The sequence below is a fragment of the Chrysemys picta genome, chromosome 21 (assembly GCF_011386835.1).
Source record: "Chrysemys picta bellii isolate R12L10 chromosome 21, ASM1138683v2, whole genome shotgun sequence".
NCBI lineage: Eukaryota > Metazoa > Chordata > Testudines > Emydidae > Chrysemys > Chrysemys picta.
Window position 1 is genome coordinate 12,547,357 of NC_088811.1, and position 20,780 is coordinate 12,568,136.

Genomic DNA, 20,780 nt, shown 5'->3' on the forward strand with positions numbered 1-20,780 from the left:
GTCACTCTGTCGGTGACACTCCAATGGACTCCATTGAGCAGTTTGGCTGTTGCCAAGGACTTTAGGGGATAACGCTCTTGGCGTGTAGAATCCATCAATGCTAAAGTTTTTCCGGATTTATATTTCCCAAACTATCTCCTCTCAGTGGAGCCGTGATCAGAACTGGCTCTGACATTCCCCAGGGGGAGTTTTGCAGTTCGGTATGTTTATGTGTGTAGCAATAAAAACCCAGATGCTTTTCCTAGACAGCCTCCTCTTGCAATCTGGTTCTCCCAGACTGCAGAGTCTATTAACATAATACCTACAGCAAACAGAGACTTGTTCCACCAGGAACTGGCTTGCTGTTGATACTGGAGCCACCTGGCTTTAGGTCAGGCAGTTCCGACTCTTCCTTCCATATTTAGCACATTCCACTGATTTTATGAGTATTTTGCCCCTGGAGGGGGCTGAGCGGGGAGGAATAATTTTCAAAGCCTCAATGTGTCTCCAGAGGTTTTGCTTGATGGCGTGACATGCAGCTCCAGCAAGGACGGGATTGATTGCTAGAGCTGGGATTGTTATTATCTTCCCTTCCCCTGGAGCGCCTCCCGTGGGGTCGCTCTGGGGCGTGGGGCTGGTTTCTGGCAGCTCCCGCCTGTCTCGCTGCTGGCGGGTGTGGATGGGTAGGATAGGGCTGTTTTTGAAACGCTCTCCTCTAAGAGAAAACATCAGGTAGGCCTCATGTGGTGTATTGCTCACTGGGGGCCTGCTTTTGTGCCCGTTGAAGCAATGGGAGAATACCTACTCAGTCCTGTGGAGCTAGAGCCCTTATATATGTGACACTCATGACAGGTGCCTCATGATTGCACCAGAGAATGAAGTCCCCAGGGCAGGTGTAGCAGCAGGGCCAGCGTCCTCCATGATGACCTTCCAGGAGCAACCACCTCCAGGGATGAAAATGGAGTTTATTCATCAATCTAGGCTTGTCATCTCCACTGAGATTGCTAACGAGAGAGGTGGGAGGCCAGGCTAAGGAAGCAGGGAACGGGAGTATAAAACCATTTCATAGGATATAATAGTTTGGGGGTGGGGGGGGGTCTGCCCCCAAACCAAACTCCACCCACTGGTGACATCACTCACAGTAGATTGTGCATAACACAGCTGTCCTCCTGCCCGGAGTGCTTTCAGCAGCAGCAAAGGTGTGCCGGGGACATTTGAATGATCCTCCTCATTGCCAGGATGCAACGTTAATGCTCCATTGAGATCGGTAGGGGGTGGGTCAGAGCTATTGCACAGGCTGTGAGCCGACTCAGGCAGACATCACTGCTGCAGCTACACTCAGTTCTCAAGCTGAAGTTTTAAAATGAAACCTCAGATTCTGGAGCACAAGATGGCAATACCCTCCCCTCACCGCACACACAAACTTTCTGTTCTGCCACTGGGAGCCAGTCCAATTGACCCCAGCAGAAAAGCATTAAAAGCTTTCATTGAAAACCCAATACTCATCTGGGAGACCAACTGAGCAGAACTATAGGCATTAGGCACCCAAATACCTTTGAGGATCTGGGACCAGGTGACTCATCATTCTGTTTGCATGAACAATCTAATTCTTATAAGCATCTTCTTTAACGAACATGCCCAGAACAAAATACCCACCCACCTCTTAAACTACATTTCCCAGAATGCCAGTGGCCAAGGGTCAGAGTTCATATACCCCTTTCCAGGTATAAAAGCTCCAGCCTCTGTGTATAACTCCATTACAAGGTGTTTTTACTACCAAGATAATAGTGGGGGAATGAAGCAACATTGCTCCAGTTGCCTCTGATCATCCCATGGCACAATCAGTCACGTAATCAGCTTTACCAACACAACAAGGTACTTTCTTGACAATTAATGTAGGAATTGGGGGTGAGAGGGCAGCTCATGTAACTGGTCTCATATTTACTCTTCCCAGCAGTAATGTCTTTGGTACTCAAAGCATTTCAATATGCGTTGGTGTAAATATCTCTCTTTCCCCAATGTATTTTCTGTCTGGGTTAGCTGGAGTCACACCAACATAAAAGGAAAAATTTGCTGGCCGGTAAGCAGAGGGTAGAACAGGATACCGCCCTTCTCCTTACACCTGTATGTGTATTGGTGGTGACCCGAGTTCTCCGTCCCATATCTCCCAACCCCTCTGATCCAGGCAGTCATTGGATATTATTATTCTAGCAAGACTTTAAACCCAAATATACATCACCGAGGCCTGGTTTATGCTTAAAAGTTAGGTTACCAGCTACGACACTCAGAGGTGAGAAAAGTTCACACTCCTGTCAGGCAGCTGTAAGCTATGCCTTGCTGTAGACATGGCTAGGTTTGCTGACTAAGGTACAGCTGCTCAGAGAGGTGGTTTACCTACTGCAATGGAAAAATGCCTTCTGACTCTGTAGGATACGTTTATGCTACAGTGTTAGTGCCAGAGCTGTGTTGCTGTAGAGTAGACGTGGTCCTAGTGAAGTAAGGAGAGGCTCTTGTGCTTTGCGGCTAGCTGGTAATTGTGCTAGTAGTTTTTGCGATGCATTGCTCAGTTAGGAAATGAATTGAGACCAACAGCTCACTTCATGCAAGCCATTGGACAGGGCACATGCTTACAACTGCTGTCGCTTCTGCCCTGTGTGGGATTTGAACTCCTGGCCTAGATGTGGAAACAGAACTCTGCAGCCCATTATAAAAACCCCAGGTCATCCCATTCTCTCTTACCCCTTTGAGTATTTATTGCAGCAGGGTTGTCAGTGCCGCACCCATAGGACCTGTGAAGTAGTGGCACAAGGGTAGGCACAGTTGGAAAAGGCCTCACATAATTGGTGGGAAAAGCATGGGCTAGAACCATAGACCAGAGTTGTGCTCGCTTCCTGACATGGCCCTCATCAGAACTAAGAAACAAGTGAGATCCAGTTACTATCCGAGCATTGGCCTGCTAAACCCAGGGTTGTGAGTTCAATCCTTGAGGGGCCTACATAGGGATCTGGGGCCAAATCAGTACTTGGTCCTGCTAGTGAAGGCAGGGGGCTGGACTCAATGACCTTGCAAGGTCCTTTCCAGTTCTAGGAGATAGGATATCTCCATTAATTTATTTATTACCATGGGCACTAGATAGTGGGGGTAGGGATAGCTCAGTGATTGGAGTATTGGCCTGCTAAACCCAGGGTTGTGAGTTCAATCCTTGAGGGGGCCATTTAGGGATCTGGGACAAAAAAATAGTTGGGGATTGGTCCTGCTTTGAGCAGGGGGTTGGACTAGATGACCTCCTGAGGTCCCTTCCAACCCTGATATTCTATGATCGCTGGCATTGCTTCCTCTGTGTAAATAGAGGGACAGTCACATCAGCTAAGAGTATGTCTACCCAGCAGCCAGGAGCATGCTTCCCAACACAGGTAGACAGAGGCACTTCCTCAGCTCAAGTTAGCGTGCTAAAAATGGCAGCGTGGGGGGTGGCTTGCACTAGCCCCCCCATCCCCCAAATACATGCAGGAGTGGCTAGCCCAAGCTGCTGCCTGCACAGTTATTTTAGAGACACAGACACTGTGTCTCTGCCAGGTAGAATCACCCTAAGGAGGTAAACAGTGAAACCGCCTCTGTTTCAGAGAAAGGAAATGAATTCCCTAGCCCTCAGCTCTTCAGTTCAGAGCTACCGCGAAGTAACTGCCCCGACGAGTCCTGGGCCATTGTATGGACAAAGAACCCTGCTTTGATACTGTTACCTTGTGTTACTGGGTCTTTGCTGTTTGTGGCCTTGTGTTGGGGATGATGTTACCAGCGTGGGTTGTCGGTGGGAAGAAGCAGCTCTTTCTAACACAAAAATCACATCGCTCCAGGGTTGTTGTTAAACAGGGGCAATGTATCATTGGGCAGCAAGTTACTGATCTTCCCCCGGTACAAGTCACTAGGCCAAATGCAGCGGGGGTAAGTGGGTGCAAGTCGGGTGGCAATCTCTGTGCCAATGTAAGCAATAATATACAGAGCGTCAGTTGCACATCAAGGACAGTTGGTCAGAAACCTGATGTAGCTGGCCGGGTAGCATAACTCCTGCAGATCTGCCATGCTGAAGATGGGTGAAACTCGCAGGCTGAGAAGGGGGATGGGGAAGTGCGGCAGGAAAAGCAGCTAGCAAGAGGGTGTGAGACAAAGCAAACCCATCCACACCCTTTCATCTATGGCTGCACCCTTTGGGCCACCTTTAATCTCTGTGTGAGCAAGTATAATTCCCAGGCAGCTTGACTTTCCCCAGCATAACTCTATCGCCTTCAGTGGGTTACTCCTGTTTTCCACTAGCGTGTTTGAGATCATGGTTAGACCTGCTGGGCCAAATTCATTTCGGCACCGGTGCAGAGACCAATGTCTTGCTGTCCCGTTAGCCAGAACTGTCCTTGGGGTGTGTTGTGAGGAAAAGCTGGGGCGGGAGGCAAGATTTTCAGAAATTGATGCCTAAAGTTTGACACCCAAATAAGTAGGCTTATTTCCAAAAGTGCCTGGAACCCATTGCTTGCATAGTCCTCAATGTAAACTACTGGGGATTAGGCACTTTTGGAAATAAGGCTTCTTATTTAGCCTAGGAACTTGATTTAGGTGCCTAAACATGGATTTGGGGGCCTCATTTTAGATCTTTGGCTGGGCCTGATTCAGATCATGGGTGTAAATCAGGAGTTAAATCCATTGAGGTCAGCAACTACACGAGTGTAAATGAAATCCGGATCAAGCCCACACCGTGCATATGGCAGTGATTAAGGGTGAGGGGGTGTCCACTGAAGCTGGCCAATGTTAAACAGAACGGGCTGCAGAATCACGGTATTTGAACCTGCAGAGTTCAGGATCCTTGCCCCCAAACCCTGGACACTTTGGTGTAAAGTCCCAGAATGCCAAGGAGTCCTGCCTCCCACTGAAGGTGTTAATGCTGCAAAGGGGGGGAGGGATAGCTCAATGGTTTGAGCATTGGCCTGCTAAACCCAGGGTTGTGAGTTCAATCCTTGAGGGGGCCACTTGGGGATCTGGGGCAAAATCACTACTTGGTCCTGCTAGTGAAGGCAGGGGGCTGGACTCAATGACCTTTCAAGGTCCCTTCCAGTTCTAGGAGATGGGATATCTCCATTTATTAAATATTAAAAAGGCCACACTTGGGCTGTGAATCTAAAAGCAGCTGATAATGGATTTCTCCCTCGGTGCTTCGATCCTTAATTTGGTCTGCGCAGTTAAACACAAGCAATTAGCCATCCTCCACCACCCCTAAGTATTTTACAAACTGACTCCTAGTGATAGAAAGTCTCTGTCCCATCTCTCCCAGGCATACTGCCTTTGAGTCAGTAAACTGTGAGATCCTGCCTCACCTATGGCAGTGCACCTAATAAAATGTAAAAAGCGAGAAAGAGTCCTGTGGCATCTTATAGACTAACAGACGTATTGGAGCATAAGCTTTCGTGGGTGAATACCCACTTCGTCAGACGCATCGCACCAACGAAAGCTTATGCTCCAATACGTCTGTTAGTCTATAAGGTGCCACAGGACTCTCTGTTGCTTTTTACAGATCCAGACTAACACAGCTACCCCTCTGATAATTAATAAAATGTAGGCATTTGAATTCAGGAAAGTATATGGATTTTTTTTTTTAATGCAACAGACAGGAAAAAACAATTCAGCATAAAAGACTAATGTGTTAGTTTTATTTGAACATGATTTTTTTTTGGTGCTAAAGTAAGAAATGTTCTTATAAAACATCAAATAAATAAATAAATAAAAATAAATAAATAGGAATAACTTCTCCATGAAAGCGTTTAGAAAGCACATGGAAAGCATCCTGGGAGAAATCGGCACTGGAACACATTCTTCAGAGCACTGGAGAGTCGCCTTAATTCTTCCTGAAACCTGCAAACAAGTCATGAAATAAGAGTTATGGCAGGAAAATGGGGAGACCTTGAATGCACTTTGCTCTGTCTTTCAGTGCTTGCCATCCTCATCCTAGGTCTGTGCTTTGAAAATCAAATCCCCAAGCTGCGTCCTTTAGTAAAACACAGAAGGTGGTTTTGTTGGGTGACCTTTGGCAAACCACTTTGCCTTGTTGTACCTCAGTTTTCCCATGGGAATAGAATGAGACTTTACACTCTGTTATAAAGCACATTAAGATCTATGGATGAAAATCACTATACAAGAGCTGTTAAATCCTGGGTTAATATAAATTGTCGGGGGGTTAAAGAAAGATGCTTCTCTATGTGACGGTGTCAGAAATCACTCCTAGGGCTGCTTTTAAAGGACAGTGTCAGTTTAAAAATTATAACTAGGCTTGGCAGGATTCGATTTTTATCGGTAAATGTCAGTAGATGTCAATTTCACCATACACCCAATGGGTTACTTGTGAAACAAACAAAAAATATTGCCAGGGATTAATCATTGAAATTTACAGCTAAGCGAAGTAAGCTGCTGCTTGAACTTAGTAGAGTTTGATGTAAGGATATTTACTTGATATGTTTTGACATGTGACGTTGACCGCTTGTGTTCCTGACTCTTACAAAGCTTTAACTTTTGAATCTCCGTGTCTGCTGTCATAACTAATTCTGTTAATTTCCTGTTAATTTCCTGCCACTGAAAATTTAAAGGATAAAACTGCTTAAAAATAAACATCTATATATTTGTTAGAATATCAAATTCTGCCAAGCCTAATTATAATAAACTTGCAAAAAAATTATTGTGTTACTAAGAACCACTGTAGATTATTAAAATATGGGCTAGATCCTCAGCTGGTGTTAATCAGCGTGGCTCTGAGTCAATGAAGCCAGTTTACACCAGCTGAAGATCTGGCTTTGAAAACTGTAAAAATCCTAGGCCATGTGCGCACCAGGAGCGCCTCGTCTGTATAGGATACTGGTATTTTCCTGTACCAGTAAAGTGCTGGGCTTTTGCAGGCCTAATTTATTCCAACCCGTTCCCCCTCTCTGTCCTGAGCCATAAAAGCACAGCTTCAGTGAGAGAACTGCATCTGTACCCGTGGCTTTTTCTGGCACAGCCCAGTTGGTCACAAATCACAGCTCATCCCGCCCCGAGCGACACAGCCATGCCGGCAGAAGTCTGTGGTGTGGCCATCGCCTAAATTACTTCTCCCCATTTCTGCGGTTGGGTTTACACTTTGTACTTCACTCAGATCGGTCAATGAAAACAGACCAGTCAGTCTAATTTTCTCAGGTTCTCGTGCCCTAGCCTAATGCTGCAACGATTGGTTTGCAATCACCATTGGCGGGGGTGGGGAAGTGGTTAAATCCAAATCAAACACTATTTATACTGAGATTTTTCTAAATCTAAACAAATGTCACTAAAACGCTTTTGTTTTAAATGTTTTCCTTTTTTAAAAGCAAAAGCCAAATTACAGGCCTACACTAACGTGCATCATTTCTTTAAAAGCAAGATGTCTTTGGTAGCAGAAGCATCTCTCTATCCAGGTTTTTATGCTGTGCCTATCACCGTGGTATCCAAGCACCTTGCCATGTCCCTACGCTATTAATATCACTATTTAAATAAATTTATATAGTGGCACTAATTTGCATGATGATGATGTGCAAAAATAGGCTTAGATCCTGCATGTGGCCCCTTGTGCCCATGCAGCTCCCAGCCGAATAGATCCAATGGCAAGATCAGAGCCATAGACAAGAAGGTCCTCACTGCATCGAGTCTCAATAAAGGAAGATAAGCTTTGGACAGGACACAGGCCGCCAGTTCAGGAGAAGGATGAGGTGGGTTTCAAGGCTGGATTTGGAGAAGGGAGCCTGGTTCAAGGGGGCTGTTCTAGACATAGGGGTAGTTGATAAAAGGCCCGAAGATAAGAGCAGGGAAAGGACGGGAAGAGAGGCTAAGGCAAAAGGGGTGAGATGTGTAATGAGCAGGAAGGAGAGGAGTGGGAATGTGAGCAGATGACGGTGGTTTGACAGGACAGGGATGTCCATCGGGTTGTCTCTAGGCTGTAAGGTCCATACAGAGATCATCCTTTTGTTCTGAGTTTGCACAGCGCCTAACACAATGGGGTGCTGGTCCATGACTAGGCTTCCTAGGAGCTACAGTAACCCACATAAATAATCATCCATTTATAATGAGTTGGGTTAGGAGGGACTCACCATTGCAGCCCATTCCGCTCAGAGAGCCGATCCTGTCAATTCTTCTCCCAAAGCAGCCTGAGTCTCTCATCATCTTGGGAGCTTGCAGCCCCCTCAGTCGCTTGAGGATGGGGTCCCTATAGGACAGAGGGGCGCTGGGGGCTGGCCTGGGTTCGGGCTCCTGGTCACTGCTGTCATCAAAGAGTTCTGGTGGAGTCTCTTGCTGAGCTTCGGGCTCCTGAAGATCAGGGTTGGACTCCAGGGCTTCCATCAGTGAGAACTTGTCCTCCAGCCTCTCCAACAGAGCCTGCGAGAGAAGGGCACAGACTGAAACACTCATCCCTGTGATTTCCCCCTTGCCTTCCTACCCGCTCAACCTTTGCCTAACCACTGAAAATAGCAGTCGTCCTATTGCCACCGGGCCTGGGGAGACTGTGTGCAGGCTGGGCTGTAGGGTCACCTCCCCTCTGTCTTCTTTGTCCCACCCAGACCCTACAGTCTTGTTACTCTGCCCCTGTGTGAGCACATACCCGGGGGGTTCGGCAGGGTTGTGCTTGGGTGGCTAGCCTGAGCCCCCCCACCTCCCCACCACAGCCACACTGCTATTTGTAGTGTCCTGGCTTGAGTAGAGCTAGCACATCTCTGTCTACCCGCACTGAGAAGCACCCTCCCAGGTGCTGTGTACACATCCCCTAAGATGGAAGGGGTGGTTCACTGCCTCAATGTCCTTTTGGGTCCATCTCTGCTCCAGGTTCTTAGCTAGCAGCAATGGCCTGCAGTGCTCCTCTGTACCTGGCCAAAAAGCTGCCAGCTTTCCCCTTCTTTTGCAGACCTCGGAAGGGGTCACCTGCATCTGTCCCCCGCCAGGCTGTTGCGAGAGGCTTTACAGAGAGAAACTCTTGATCTCGCCCAGAAGCTGCCCTTGGTGTGGAACAGTGTTGCTATCCCCACAGTCGCGTGGGGTGCACACATCTAGAAAGCCTGCACACCAGTCTTTGCCCTGGCTTCCTGCTCACTTCTGAGGATCACTCATCACTCAAGATGAGTTTTAAAGCCCTGAATAACGTGGAATCGGGTCTCACTTCCAGAGCAGCTCAAAACAGCTCAGAGCCTCTTGCTGTCCCTTCCTAGGTTTCAACCCCCTCCAGTGAGCAGCTACCTTCTGGGGGGTGCTGCCTGTGGGATCCTCTCCTCTGGGCACTTTGCAAGAGCCAGAACCTAGCTACGAGGCTCCATGCAAAATTTAACAGTTTGGCTTAACTTTTGCCTGTTTTATTCTGGGGGGTTGTTCTAATACTTTTAGGGAGCTTGTTCTTTAAGGGCTTGGTCCTATACAGGGCTGCTCACGCCGGTCCCAATCCAGCAAAGCACTTAAGCAGATGTTTAACTTAAAGCAAATATATAATCCTATTGAAGTCACTGGGCTCCTTCATCATGCACGACGGAACCTGAATGTTGGTTGCTATGGCAATGGACACCATAAATCCCACAGGTGCATAATCATTTCCCAGCTCTGGGGGCTTTTCTGAGGGAGTCCAGCTTTGTGATCAAACCATTCATTTTTTTAAAAAGTAATGAATGAATCTTCTAAAAGTTCACACCCATCTGCCCCAATCCCCTGCTCATCTCCTGCCCACACAAACCCTGGGTCTTTCCTCGTGTTTCCCAAATGTGAATGCACACACTGTCTTCTGCTTCGGTGCACCTGTACCTTAGTGAGAGAAATCGTATGAGGGACCTCATCTCAAAAAACCCATTGTCTCCTCTTCTAAAGCTACACTGATCCTTTTATAATTCCTTCTAGAGGAATGTCCCTAAGTTCTATTAGCGCCTTAAGGAAAGACGGTTTCTGTATTGAAGAGGCAGATGTTCCACAGCCTCGGGACCCTCTTCATCCCTGCTACCACCAAGGATCATCGGATGAACCCGCTAGCTGACAGGATCAGTCCCTCGAGGGTTCTGGGTTCTCTGACGCGAGAGCCCCATCTTAAAATGGTTTGGAGCTGACAGTGCAGTTGGCTGGGTCACCTTGTCCCCTGTGGGTCTCTGCTAGCTACATTACTGCACTAGAGAAAGGTGTTGGCACCACACCGTGCTCGGCGGAGCCCTGGAGAGTCTAACAACACAAAGCAAAGAGTCCTCACCTCCATGCTGGCCAGTTCTTTGGCAGGGCTGAGGCCGTAGATGGGGTTGGTTCTGCTGGACTGGAACTGAATGAGCAGCAGCAACAGGATCCCGCAGGAAAATGAACCTTTAGTGTCCATCCCTCTGGATCGGTTTGGACAATGGGAAAGTTCAAGCTTCTTCTGAGATGTCCCTTCGGGTCTCTCTTTCTCTCTCTTCCTTGTCCTGTTTTCTCCCTCCCCTGGCTGGTCTTTTATACCATTTGGGTGTGATCCCTGCTTCCTAGGTTATCTGTGGATTTATCGGGGGCACATTCCAGTCCCATGGCAGGCATGCAGCTCTGTCAGGAGAAGATTCCCTTTATTAGCTGTCATTAGGAGGCAGCTGCTGCCGCTGAGGAATGTATGTCACAAGTCAGTGATTTCATGTCACTCTCCCCCCTCTTGATACCAGGCGCTGAGATTACAGAGTCCAGTTGGAAATTCTTAGCAATTTTGTTACGAGAGACCCCTATGGTCAGATTCATGGAGATGGGGGGGGTGAAACAACCCTGAAACTGCTCCGAACGCCCCTTAATCAGGAGCTTTCGGGAGGGAAATCACCTTGTACAGGGAAAGGAAAAGATCCCAGGCCCAGGCTTTGGGGAGGCAGAATCTGAAGAAGACCGATCTCCTAAAAGTAAATTTGAAGTGCTGGACAGACTCCCCTTCTATATATGGAATATTTGCAGCTGCTGCATACCATGGCAGTTGCTGAAAATCCCAGGCCTGGGGCTCTTCTCTTCTCAGTAGCGTTAGAGGGGAATCTCACGATTGGGATTGTCTTTGTTTGTTTGCACATCCACTACCAGAAAGGGGCCCTAATCCCTCTTTCCTCCGCCCTCACCCCTCCATTGCAACCCAAATGGAACCTTTAGGCTGACGTTTCGGAGGTGCTGAGTATCCCCTTTACTTCAGTGGCAATTGCGGGTACTTGGCACATTTTGAAAATCAGGCCACTAGTCTAGATAGCTATAAAATCTGTGTGTGTGTAGAATATGTATCAGGGGCCGCATTTTCAGATCAATGGGTATCTTGTCTAAGCATGAATTGCAGGGTTTGGCTCTAAATGAATTTGGCTACAGCATGATAAGCAATCATAGGTTCAGGAATAGTTTTCTCTGAGGGCCAGATTCTGATGCCCTTGTGCAGAATAGCACCTCATTCCACAAGTAGTCACACTGATTTCCGTGTAACCGCTATGGTGACAGGTGCTGCTCGGCATGAGTCAGGGTGTCAGACTCTGGCCCTAAAAATATGTGTGGGGTGCACACAAAAGCATATATATATGTGTGTATATATAAAACATTTAGGTTTTTTTCTTAGAGTTCTGAAGTTTTCAATATTAGTTAAGCATTTTGGCTTTTAGTTATGATTGTCAAATTAGATGCCTTAGGAAAATACAACAGAGGGTCCTGTGGCACCTTTGAGACTAACAGAAGTATTGGGAGCATAAGCTTTCGTGGGTAAGAACCTCACCTCTTCAGATGCAGATTAGGAAAATACTGCTCTATCATGAATTCACTCTTCAGCCTTGTGCTTAAAACACAAGAGGCCATAAAAATGACTCCATTTACAGATTTTCAGGGGAGATCTAAGCTCCGACACATAACGTTCTCTTCTAATCTTACTGACTGGGTTCTTCTGAAACAGATAAAGCTGAAGCAGAGGAGTGGATTTCAGAGGGAAATGGATTTCCCAGTTTAATTTAAAATGAATTTGTTTCATCATATTAAAAAGACAATCAATTATTGAAAAGAATCTCCCTACAGATTATGTAAATATTTATAAATATAAATAACAGTGATAATTATGTATATATTAGTGTGTGTGTGTGTGTGTACACACACACACACACACACACCCCTCTACCCCGATTATAACGCTGTCCTTGGGAGCCAAAAAATCTTACCACGTTATAGGTGAAACCGTGTTATATTGAACTTGCTTTGATCCACCGGAGTGCGCAGCCTCCATCCTCCCCCCGCCCCCCCCGGAGCGCTGCTTTACCATGTTATATCCGAATTCATGTTATATCAGGTCACATTATGTAGGGGTAGTGGTGTGTGTGTGTGTGTGTGTGTGTGTGTATATATATGTATATATATAATGTGTGTGTATAAAATTATATATATAACTTCATTAAGGTTACAGAGCCAAGCCCTCAAAAATTAGGAAATGCCAGAATTAAGGGTGACTTGGTGACTGTGCACCTTTAAATCAGCCCCCTTGTGCTGTGCTTTATGATCGTAGGTGAGGGGGTTATTAAAGACTATCTTCCCCTCCACGAAACCTCTCCCTCATTCTGTCCACAGGATGAAGGGTGCTCTCTTAATGAGCAGCCATTCATTAGGTTTTTTTTTTCTCCTCATTCTTCAGTGTGTGGCCCTGGGCCTTATTTGCTGCACACAGTTCAAACCCTGCTCTGAAGAATTATTAATGCCCTTGTGGGCTTTTCTGTGACACTCATCACTATGGTATCTGAGTGCGTCACAAATGCTAATGCATTTATTTTCACAGCACCCTTGTGAGTTGAAGGGGTGTCATTCCTGGTTTACAGATGGGAGAGCTGAGACAGAGATTAAGGTCCAAAGTATCCACTAATTTTGGGTGCCCAATTTGAGATGCCTAGGACCCAATTCTCTTATTTAATACATAAGCCCCTTTGTTTTCAGTTTAAACCATTTTTTACTGAAAAATTCTCCGGTTTTACAAAAAGCATTATTCAGTTTTTTCCAATTTTCACCCTACTTTTGTATCATTCAAATGTATAAAAATAACTTGTTTTATTAGGAAAATACAATACATTGCATGGGATCTATGTATTACGATAATACATTAGTCTGTGTGTATGCAAAGCTGCCTGTTGAAGTAAGGCTGTGTATTAGTCTCTAGAAGATACACACAATAAACAAACAGGCCCGCACACAAGCTCTGAAGTGCGTGCACATCTGAACGTCCTGATGAATCTCACATACACATTTCAAGCTGCTAGCAGATAACCACTTAAAGATTTGACAGTAAAATGGGAAGAAAACAATCTATCAGAATACACTTCAGAACTTAAGGAAGTATTCAAAAGTTTTAAAAAAACAAAAACAGGAGAAAAGGACAGAGTTATGTGCTACACATGGTGTGGCCTAGTTATTAAATGTAAATACGGCGAATAGTTCTAAGTCTTCAACAGTAAACTGTTTATTCAAACAAAAAGTTTTATTTGGAGATGAGAGATTATTTTCTTAAACTCAGAGGTGGCCTTGTGTTCTGAGTTCTGTTTTAATTCTGCAGCAAACCACATTGATGAATGGAATTCAAAGTATTACTTTACTGAATATTCCCCCTCCCCCCCCAATCTTTTTGTCCACCAAAATAAACCCTGATATTTACCCAGAAAAAATGTTTGCACTGATTTTTCACCTGTTTTTGTTCTGGTGATGATAAACACTGACATTCCCAGGAAAAATAAAAACTGAAAACGAAGGGCCCTATTAATACACCATTCTATGGCACATCCTATATTCCTAGCTCAGCTCCCACTGACTTCAGGAGCAGCTGTGCAACTGACCCCAGGTCCCAAGATGGGCACCCAGAAAATGAGAAGCATGCCACTAGTGACTACCTGTGAAAAGTGTGATTAAATTCCTTTCCCAACATGGCATAGGAAATCGGAGGCAGGGACAGAAGCCAGTTCTCCAGGGCAGCATTCAACTACCTTATCCATACCGCCCCCCCGCCCCCTCTTCCTGCAATCCCCTCCCTCCTTTAGGACCCAACTTGGGCAGCCAAAGAAACACTTCTGACTAGGGCTGGACTTGGCAGCTTTATTGGTGTTCTTTTAAGGTAGTTAGTTTTGTGTCTGTAATGGGGGTGGGGGGGCCTGTGTGGGAATGAGTGGGCATGAGAATTCCTGGCTGCAGCTGTAGCTTTGGATGTATAGGGCCCTATTCTGCCTTCCCTCGCCCCCTGGTGGCCCCACTGAAGCTAAAGGGCTGTAAGGGAGCCGCCCCCACCCCCACCCTCCAGCCAGGCAGGCCGGACGCAGCAGGGCGCTGGCAGGAGCCTCCGCTCCTTGTTCCCCATCGCTGGGACACCGCCCCTGGGTGCTCCCCCACCCCCATCTCTCGGGCCCGATTCCTGCTCCCCACCCGGCCCGTGACACCATCTTTCCCCACCCTGCAGCCGGCTCAGCCCGGCCTCTGTGCTCCCTGCCCCAGCGCCCCGCATCCCCTGCGAGGGACAGAGCAGCTGGGGTCGGGGGGGGGGATCTCTCTTCATCCCCAGCAGGGAGCCGCTTCCTCCCCGGGGGCGCCTGGTGCGTGCCCCCCACCCTGCGACGAGTCAGCTGCCCCGCCCCAAGCTCTGAGCCCCTCCAAGCCCAGAGCTGGGGGGCCTGGCTCTGCTGGACGGCCCCTGGCCCAGCCGTAGGCTTGGGTGTGTCTGTCCGTCCCTCCCTCCAACCCAGGCTGGCGGGGGCGGAGAAAAGGCTCCCTCGGGGTGAACCCGCCCCTCTCCCTGCCCGGCCCCGGGGGATGCACCTGGCTGGATCCCCCAGCTGACAGCCCAGACTGGGCGAAGGATGGTGCCGCTAGAGCCGGCCGAGGGGGCCCCCTAGCGGATGCCGCGAAGCGCGCACGCTGGCGGCTGTCCAAGGTGCTGAACAGGGCCAGTCCTGAGCCAACGCATGGTCCAGGTGTTTCCACCCAGCCTCGCACAGGTCCCTCCATCTCCCTCGGGTCTCTAGCGCCTAGTGCCAGCAGGTGGTCCTCCCTCTCGCTGCTGAGGGTCATGCAGCCAGCGCCCCGAAAGGGCTGGGCTGTTAAGGTGTGGGTGGCCCTGTGCCCTGGGAACCGGGCCTGGTGTATGCTGGGCCAGGCTGTGCTGACACTCCACAGCGATGCTGAGCGAGCATTTCAACCCAGAGCCCGCCACCGTCCGGTGCCCCGAGGAGCCCAATCTACTCCGCCATGGGGCAATCTAGGGGGGCTTTACCAATGAGAGAGAAGAGTTTCCCCCCCCCTCAAAAGCACCACTTGCACTGGGGTAAAGCCGGAGTGACTTCATCACCTCTGGGGGGAGCCACTCCCCATTGACCCCAGTGGAAAATGAGAGCAGAATTGGACCCTCGCGTGGGATGACTTCCTCCAAGTAACCCAGCCCAGTTGTGCAAGTGATGCGTGAGCTTTGCGGGGGCACTTCGCGTGGGTCAGGAAACTGGTCCCAGGTCCCCAATGCCCCGTCAGAAAGGACTCGCTCCTCGCGGGCCTCCAGAATGAAATGAGCGGTTTATACAAAATATTTATTGATACACGCCACGGCTGTCAATTAACCATATATACAACGCGAATTCATCCACCAGCCAAGCCCTGTTCAGGCGTGACACATGTTCCGCTCGGGAGGGGTCGAGGGCTTCCCACCACGTTACCAGTCCACACAAAAGAGGCTCAAAAATGTCGTGGGAGGCTGGTGGGAAGTTCTAGATTCAGCTTCTCGATCTCCTCTTCCAGGAACCTAGAACCAAGGGGGGAAAGAGACACAATGAGCACCACGTTCAGACTCTCCGCTTCTCTTCTAGGCTAGAGCAGCTCCTGTCACCACGCGGCTGGACAGCTGTCTGCTTGGCCTACGGGTAATATAAGGGAGCTGTAGGGCCCCACTGTTCAACCCTTTCCAACCGGAGCCAAGGCCTGCCCCCCACCCCCACCCCCAGACAGGGGATGGGGAAGAATCTTGCAGAGTTGGGTCGGGCCATTGCCAGCCATGCCTCCTAAGGCTGGTGCTGTCTCCTGGCGAGGTGGGGAAGAGCTCTAGACACGCCGGGGCCGAAGGCAGGCTAAGGGTCTAGCTAAGACCTACGGGCTTTGAAGATGTTGCACCCAAGTCCTGTCTGAGAGCCGATCCTCTCGATCCTGGTCCCAAAACACCCAGAGAAGTGTCTCATCCTCCGGGGAGAAGCAAGGAGGTTCCTCCACCGACTCTCCACGGGATCCCGGGGCTGGAGCTGGGTAGCGGGGCTGCTGTCCGGCTCAGCAAGGTCCCAGCTAGGGTCGTCCTCTTCCGCCCCGTAGTCCAGGCTCTCCAGCTCCAGCGGCTCCCCTTCCTCCCCCTGAATTTTCTCCTTCAGCAGCTCAAGGAGGTCCTAGAACAAGAGAAGAGAAGACCGTGATCAGCTCCCGCGTAACTGACCAGGGCATCCAGTCCCTGGGGCGGGGCAGAGGGGGCCACAAACCGGACCTGTCCTCTCTCGGATTGAAAATCACACTGCTCGGAAGGGGGCTCTGCCCCCTTGGCCTGCTTGTTACGGTGCCTAGTGCTAACACCAGCTCCCCACCCCACCCCTGTACCGCCTCTCCTCACCTGCAGGGACTGGAGCTCCTGGCTGGTGTATTTCCTGGACAGCGGGTGCCCGCCTGCTGGCCCCCACAGGCTGAGGAGCAGCAGAGCGGCCCAAGAGCACAGGGCTGCGCCTTTCATCCTGCCCGGTTCTTGCTCTGCCTCCAGACCGGAGCTCCTGGGGGTGGGCGTGAACGGCTGCTCCGGCTTCCTTTATAGCCGCCCTTCGCCTCCGGGCGGCTTCCTGCCCGAGCTCGGAATCCGGGCACTCGGCCCTGATAAAGGAACTGGTTGCAGCCAGTGGCACTCGAGGTTACCCTTTCGGAAGCGGTGTGTCCCCCGCCTGGAGTAGCGGTCGGGAGCCTGGTCCACTCCAGCAGAGCCCAGCCGCCCTGGGGGATCAGGGCATTTCAAGTGCCTCCTTCGCGGTCCCTCTCTGGGCAGCGCAAGGGAGGCAATGACCGCGTGGTCTCCCACGTTCCCAGCAGTCGCCATTTGGCTAGCGCTTGATGGATCGCCTGGGATCCCTTCAGTGCCTTGGGCACGTCCTCCTGACCCATGGGAAATGATCCATTGCTCACCCGCCGTGAAGGGAGATCAACCCCCCTTCTTGGGCCAGTCTGCAGCCTCCTGTAGCTGGGGGAGGGGAGCAAGGGGGTGCAGAGCGGGTTTGGAACCGGTGTCTCTGCTCCGCTTGCAGCAGTTCACACCGGCAGCGTTTGTGTCTCTTTCAGTTTGAGCTTTAAAATGAAATGGGAAAACAGACACGTGTTAGGGAAATCTCACTGCCAAGGCCTCTCCCACCCCGGCAGACCCTGTGCCACTGACCAGCTCTGCCATGTTCCACTCTGGTCTGGGGGCCATCGGGGTTAGTTACTTGGCGACTAGAGGTGACCGCCAGTGGTGGCATTAGTTACCAGCTTGTATTACTTTTCCCCATTGGACATACTGTGCTGCCCTGCTTGGCCACTTGCAAGAGCATCGCCACCGTTCTGTGGGCAGGGATGCTCCCTATTACGTGCCACCCATGGGTGTCTGTGTAACAATCTTTCCATCACGCTATTTTCAAAGGACTTCAGCTTTGTCTGCACTGGGAATTTCCCTGACCTCAGCCACAGATGACCAGCAACTGGGGCAGCTCCCTTCATGTAGACAAGCATCGCAGTGATTTTACACCCCCGGAGTTTACTCCTGCTTGGAAGTGGGGTAAGTTGCACTGGTCCAGATCACAGCTCCTTGACCATGCCTAGATTTTGCGTTGGGGCAACTACACCATTTGCTGGTCATCTGTGGCTGAGATCAGGGCAAATTCCCAGTGCAGACAGGGACTCAGTTGCACTTCTCTTTTCTGTGCATTTTTTTTAGTGCATCCAACGCCAGACTTTTTGGTGCCGTGGGAACTGATTGAGCCCTGGGTTTTGGTAGGACATCCTTTATTTTTCTTCCTCCACATTAAAACGCTGCTTTCTCCAAGACTGCAGAGGATGGCGTAAACCTCCCTATGACGTTGTGTGCCAGGCAGCTAATCTCCGTTTAAGATGTACCAGAATTTCATTGGACTATGTTTGCTGTCAAGTGCCAGCACTGCCAGTTTATCCCCTTGTCGTAAAACAGCTACTTACTCCCCAGTGGCTTTCGACAAACTAGCCATCATGTGTAAGGTGACGTGTGCAGGCCGGTCACCCCTCGCTCGCCATGTCTCGTCCTTCTGCCTGTAAATGATGGGGCGCTGTGTCCTCCTCACCCCACACACTTGTATTCTAATGCGAGAAATTCCTAAGCAACAATCATCCTTCATGGAAAGTCCAGCTGTTATGCTCAGAGGAAGAGGTCACCTTATTAATCATTCATTTTAGACTCCCTAGACAACAGCACTTGTATCATTGAACTGGTTACTGTAATGGATGGCCCGCCTTTCTGCAAGGTCCTCACGGATTGTTTTGCCTTGGGCGTTGCTACTGTTTCTTATTAGCCTTAGCCAAACAAGTCCTTCTACAAATGACCAAAACCAAGTGTCAAAGGGGATAATTTCTTTGGTACTGAGGCAAATCTCCATCCTCTGAAGCATCAGGGATGGCCAAGGCTGGAGATAGGATGTTGGCTGGGGAGGCACCAGGGCTCTGAGGTGGTGCGAAGAAGGCTGTAATACTTTGGTCTAATTTCCATGGTTGGGTTTAATATGAAGGTGGTGGTCTGTGATCTACAGAAGGTCAGCCTGGATCAGGGTCGGCTCCAGCATTTCTGCCGCCCCAAGCAAAAAAAAAAAAGCCGCAATCAGTGGCAGCAGTTCAGCGGCAGGTCCTTCACTCCTAGAGGGAGTAAGGGACCTGCCGCCCCCGAATTGCCGCAGGTGCCGCCCCTCTCCCTTGGCCGCCCCAAGCACCTGCTTGTTAAGCTGGTGCCTGGAGCCGGCCCTGGCCTGGATGACCCAGTGGTCTCTTGTGGCCTCAAACTCTGACTCTAAATCCTGAGGGCCTCACTCAGTTTTCACTTAGTCCTTATGTCAATACAAGGAACAGAGGCCGTATTCTCCGGCTGGGAGGGCACTGGACTGGGAATCCTCGTTTCTGGCACCACTATTGTCCTGCCAGGTGACCTTGGGAAAGTCACTTTCCCTTTTTCCTCCTCCTGCCCTTCCGGACTTGTCTGTTTAGCCTGCAAGCTCGTAGAGTTTGTACAGTGTCCAGTGGATTGGGTTCTGATCTCTGCTGGGGCCTTTAGATGCCACGGTAATAATAGATCTCCCAGGGCCTCATCCAAAGCCCACTGAAGTCAATGGGAGACTTTCCACTGAATTCAATGGCCTTTGGAGCAGGTCTTCAATGGGAATTTTGCATGAATAAGGATTTAGCCCTATGGCAATCAAATGAGCAGATCTGACTTGGACACGTGGCTACATGCTGGGATGTACTGAGCATCTCTTCCAATCTGGGCCTCAGGGAGCAGACGTTGAGTAAGATGATGCCATTGACCCTTTCAAGGCCAGAGGTCATTGTACTCCATTCCTAGCATTCTACAGAATGTGTTTTTCATCTTTAAAAAGAAGGGGGCGGGAGGCACTTCTGGTCTTCTCGGCTACTTTCCGACCCTCCATATGTAAATTCATGCTCTGCTGTTTTGTTCTTCCACTCCAGTCAGATTGAAACAACCGTGCTGCTCGAGCAATGAGCTTTTTTCCCATTTCGCTGACTAGCAGGCTAACTTTAAAGGTTAGCCCTGAACATTTAAATACTAATAGTAATAAGCAAGTTACCGAAAGGGCAAACGCATCCAGCATGAGTCCTTGGGATTTAATTAGAGAACCTTTGATGTGATATAAATTGTTCCCCGTGACATTTTGAAAAATAGCATTTTGAAACGATGAGCCACAATGCCCAGGTGATAGCTTTCGCTGGTAACGCAGCATCCTCTGCAGAATCCAAGGTCTTGTCCATTTCAGGTACACACTTGTTTACCCTTCCTAGGATTCTGTTCAAAAGCGGGCCATTCCCAGTCCTAAACCACAGCGATAGAGATTCTGATCTCCATGACAACGGTGTAAATCCGGAGTAGCTTCACTGACCCAGTGTACACCAGTGTAATGGAGACTGGCACAGGATGGTCAGGAAGTAAGCCTCCAGAATCTAGTGCTAGAGAGGAAGAGAGACGCCTGCCAGTAGATTTCTATTACCCCTGGCCAAGGCTTGAATTGGGCTAGATTCCATTGGGTCACAGATTTGGGTCTAAGGTTGTGATGAAGGGGAAATTACAAGTGTATTTGAACGGGTTCTCAGAGCCCTACTAACTCTCTGGGGCTGGGCCCACCTTTGTTCTGTGTTGGTACAGAGCCCAGCCCAATGGGCTCCTGGCCTACGATTAGGGCCCATAGGCACTACTGCAATACAAATTATAACAATAACATCATCACACGCTAATAAGACTCCACCATCTGTGACTAACTGACCTAGCACTGCTGAGAGACCTCAAATTGATTCATTTCCCAGGCCTGTTTCTTCTCCCTGGCATTGGAGGAACCAGCTAGCTGAGGAGGTTATTGAAGCTGGGTGTTTGGTTTTCTCAATTATCAGTGGAGCAATGAGCAGCCTGTTCTGTTCCTTTATAATAGTTAGGAGAATGCAGCTGTTGTAAGAGTACCATCCACATGGGATGGGCATGGATTGATTGAACGATGATAGCCTATATCAAAACCAAGATAATACAT

The 20,780-nt window shown here is 49.2% G+C and overlaps 2 protein-coding genes across 2 annotated transcripts; both read right to left on the minus strand.

Moving 5' to 3' along the window:
* Positions 1–5,652: 5,652 nt before the first annotated feature.
* On the minus strand, positions 5,653–10,454 carry LOC101945004 (natriuretic peptides A-like). Its single transcript, XM_005292812.4, has 3 exons — positions 10,232–10,454; positions 8,109–8,394; positions 5,653–5,874 (listed from the first exon to the last, which is right to left on the minus strand). Exons 1-3 carry the CDS (start codon positions 10,349–10,351, stop codon positions 5,858–5,860), a joined length of 423 nt encoding a protein of 140 aa, XP_005292869.1. The 5' UTR covers positions 10,352–10,454; the 3' UTR covers positions 5,653–5,857.
* A 5,072-nt stretch (positions 10,455–15,526) lies between these two features.
* On the minus strand, positions 15,527–16,789 carry LOC101944735 (natriuretic peptides B). The gene is made up of 3 exons (XM_005292811.4): positions 16,604–16,789; positions 16,103–16,385; positions 15,527–15,757 (listed from the first exon to the last, which is right to left on the minus strand). The coding sequence occupies exons 1-3, from the start codon at positions 16,718–16,720 to the stop codon at positions 15,729–15,731; spliced, it is 429 nt and encodes a 142-aa protein (XP_005292868.2). The 5' UTR covers positions 16,721–16,789; the 3' UTR covers positions 15,527–15,728.
* Positions 16,790–20,780: the final 3,991 nt, after the last annotated feature.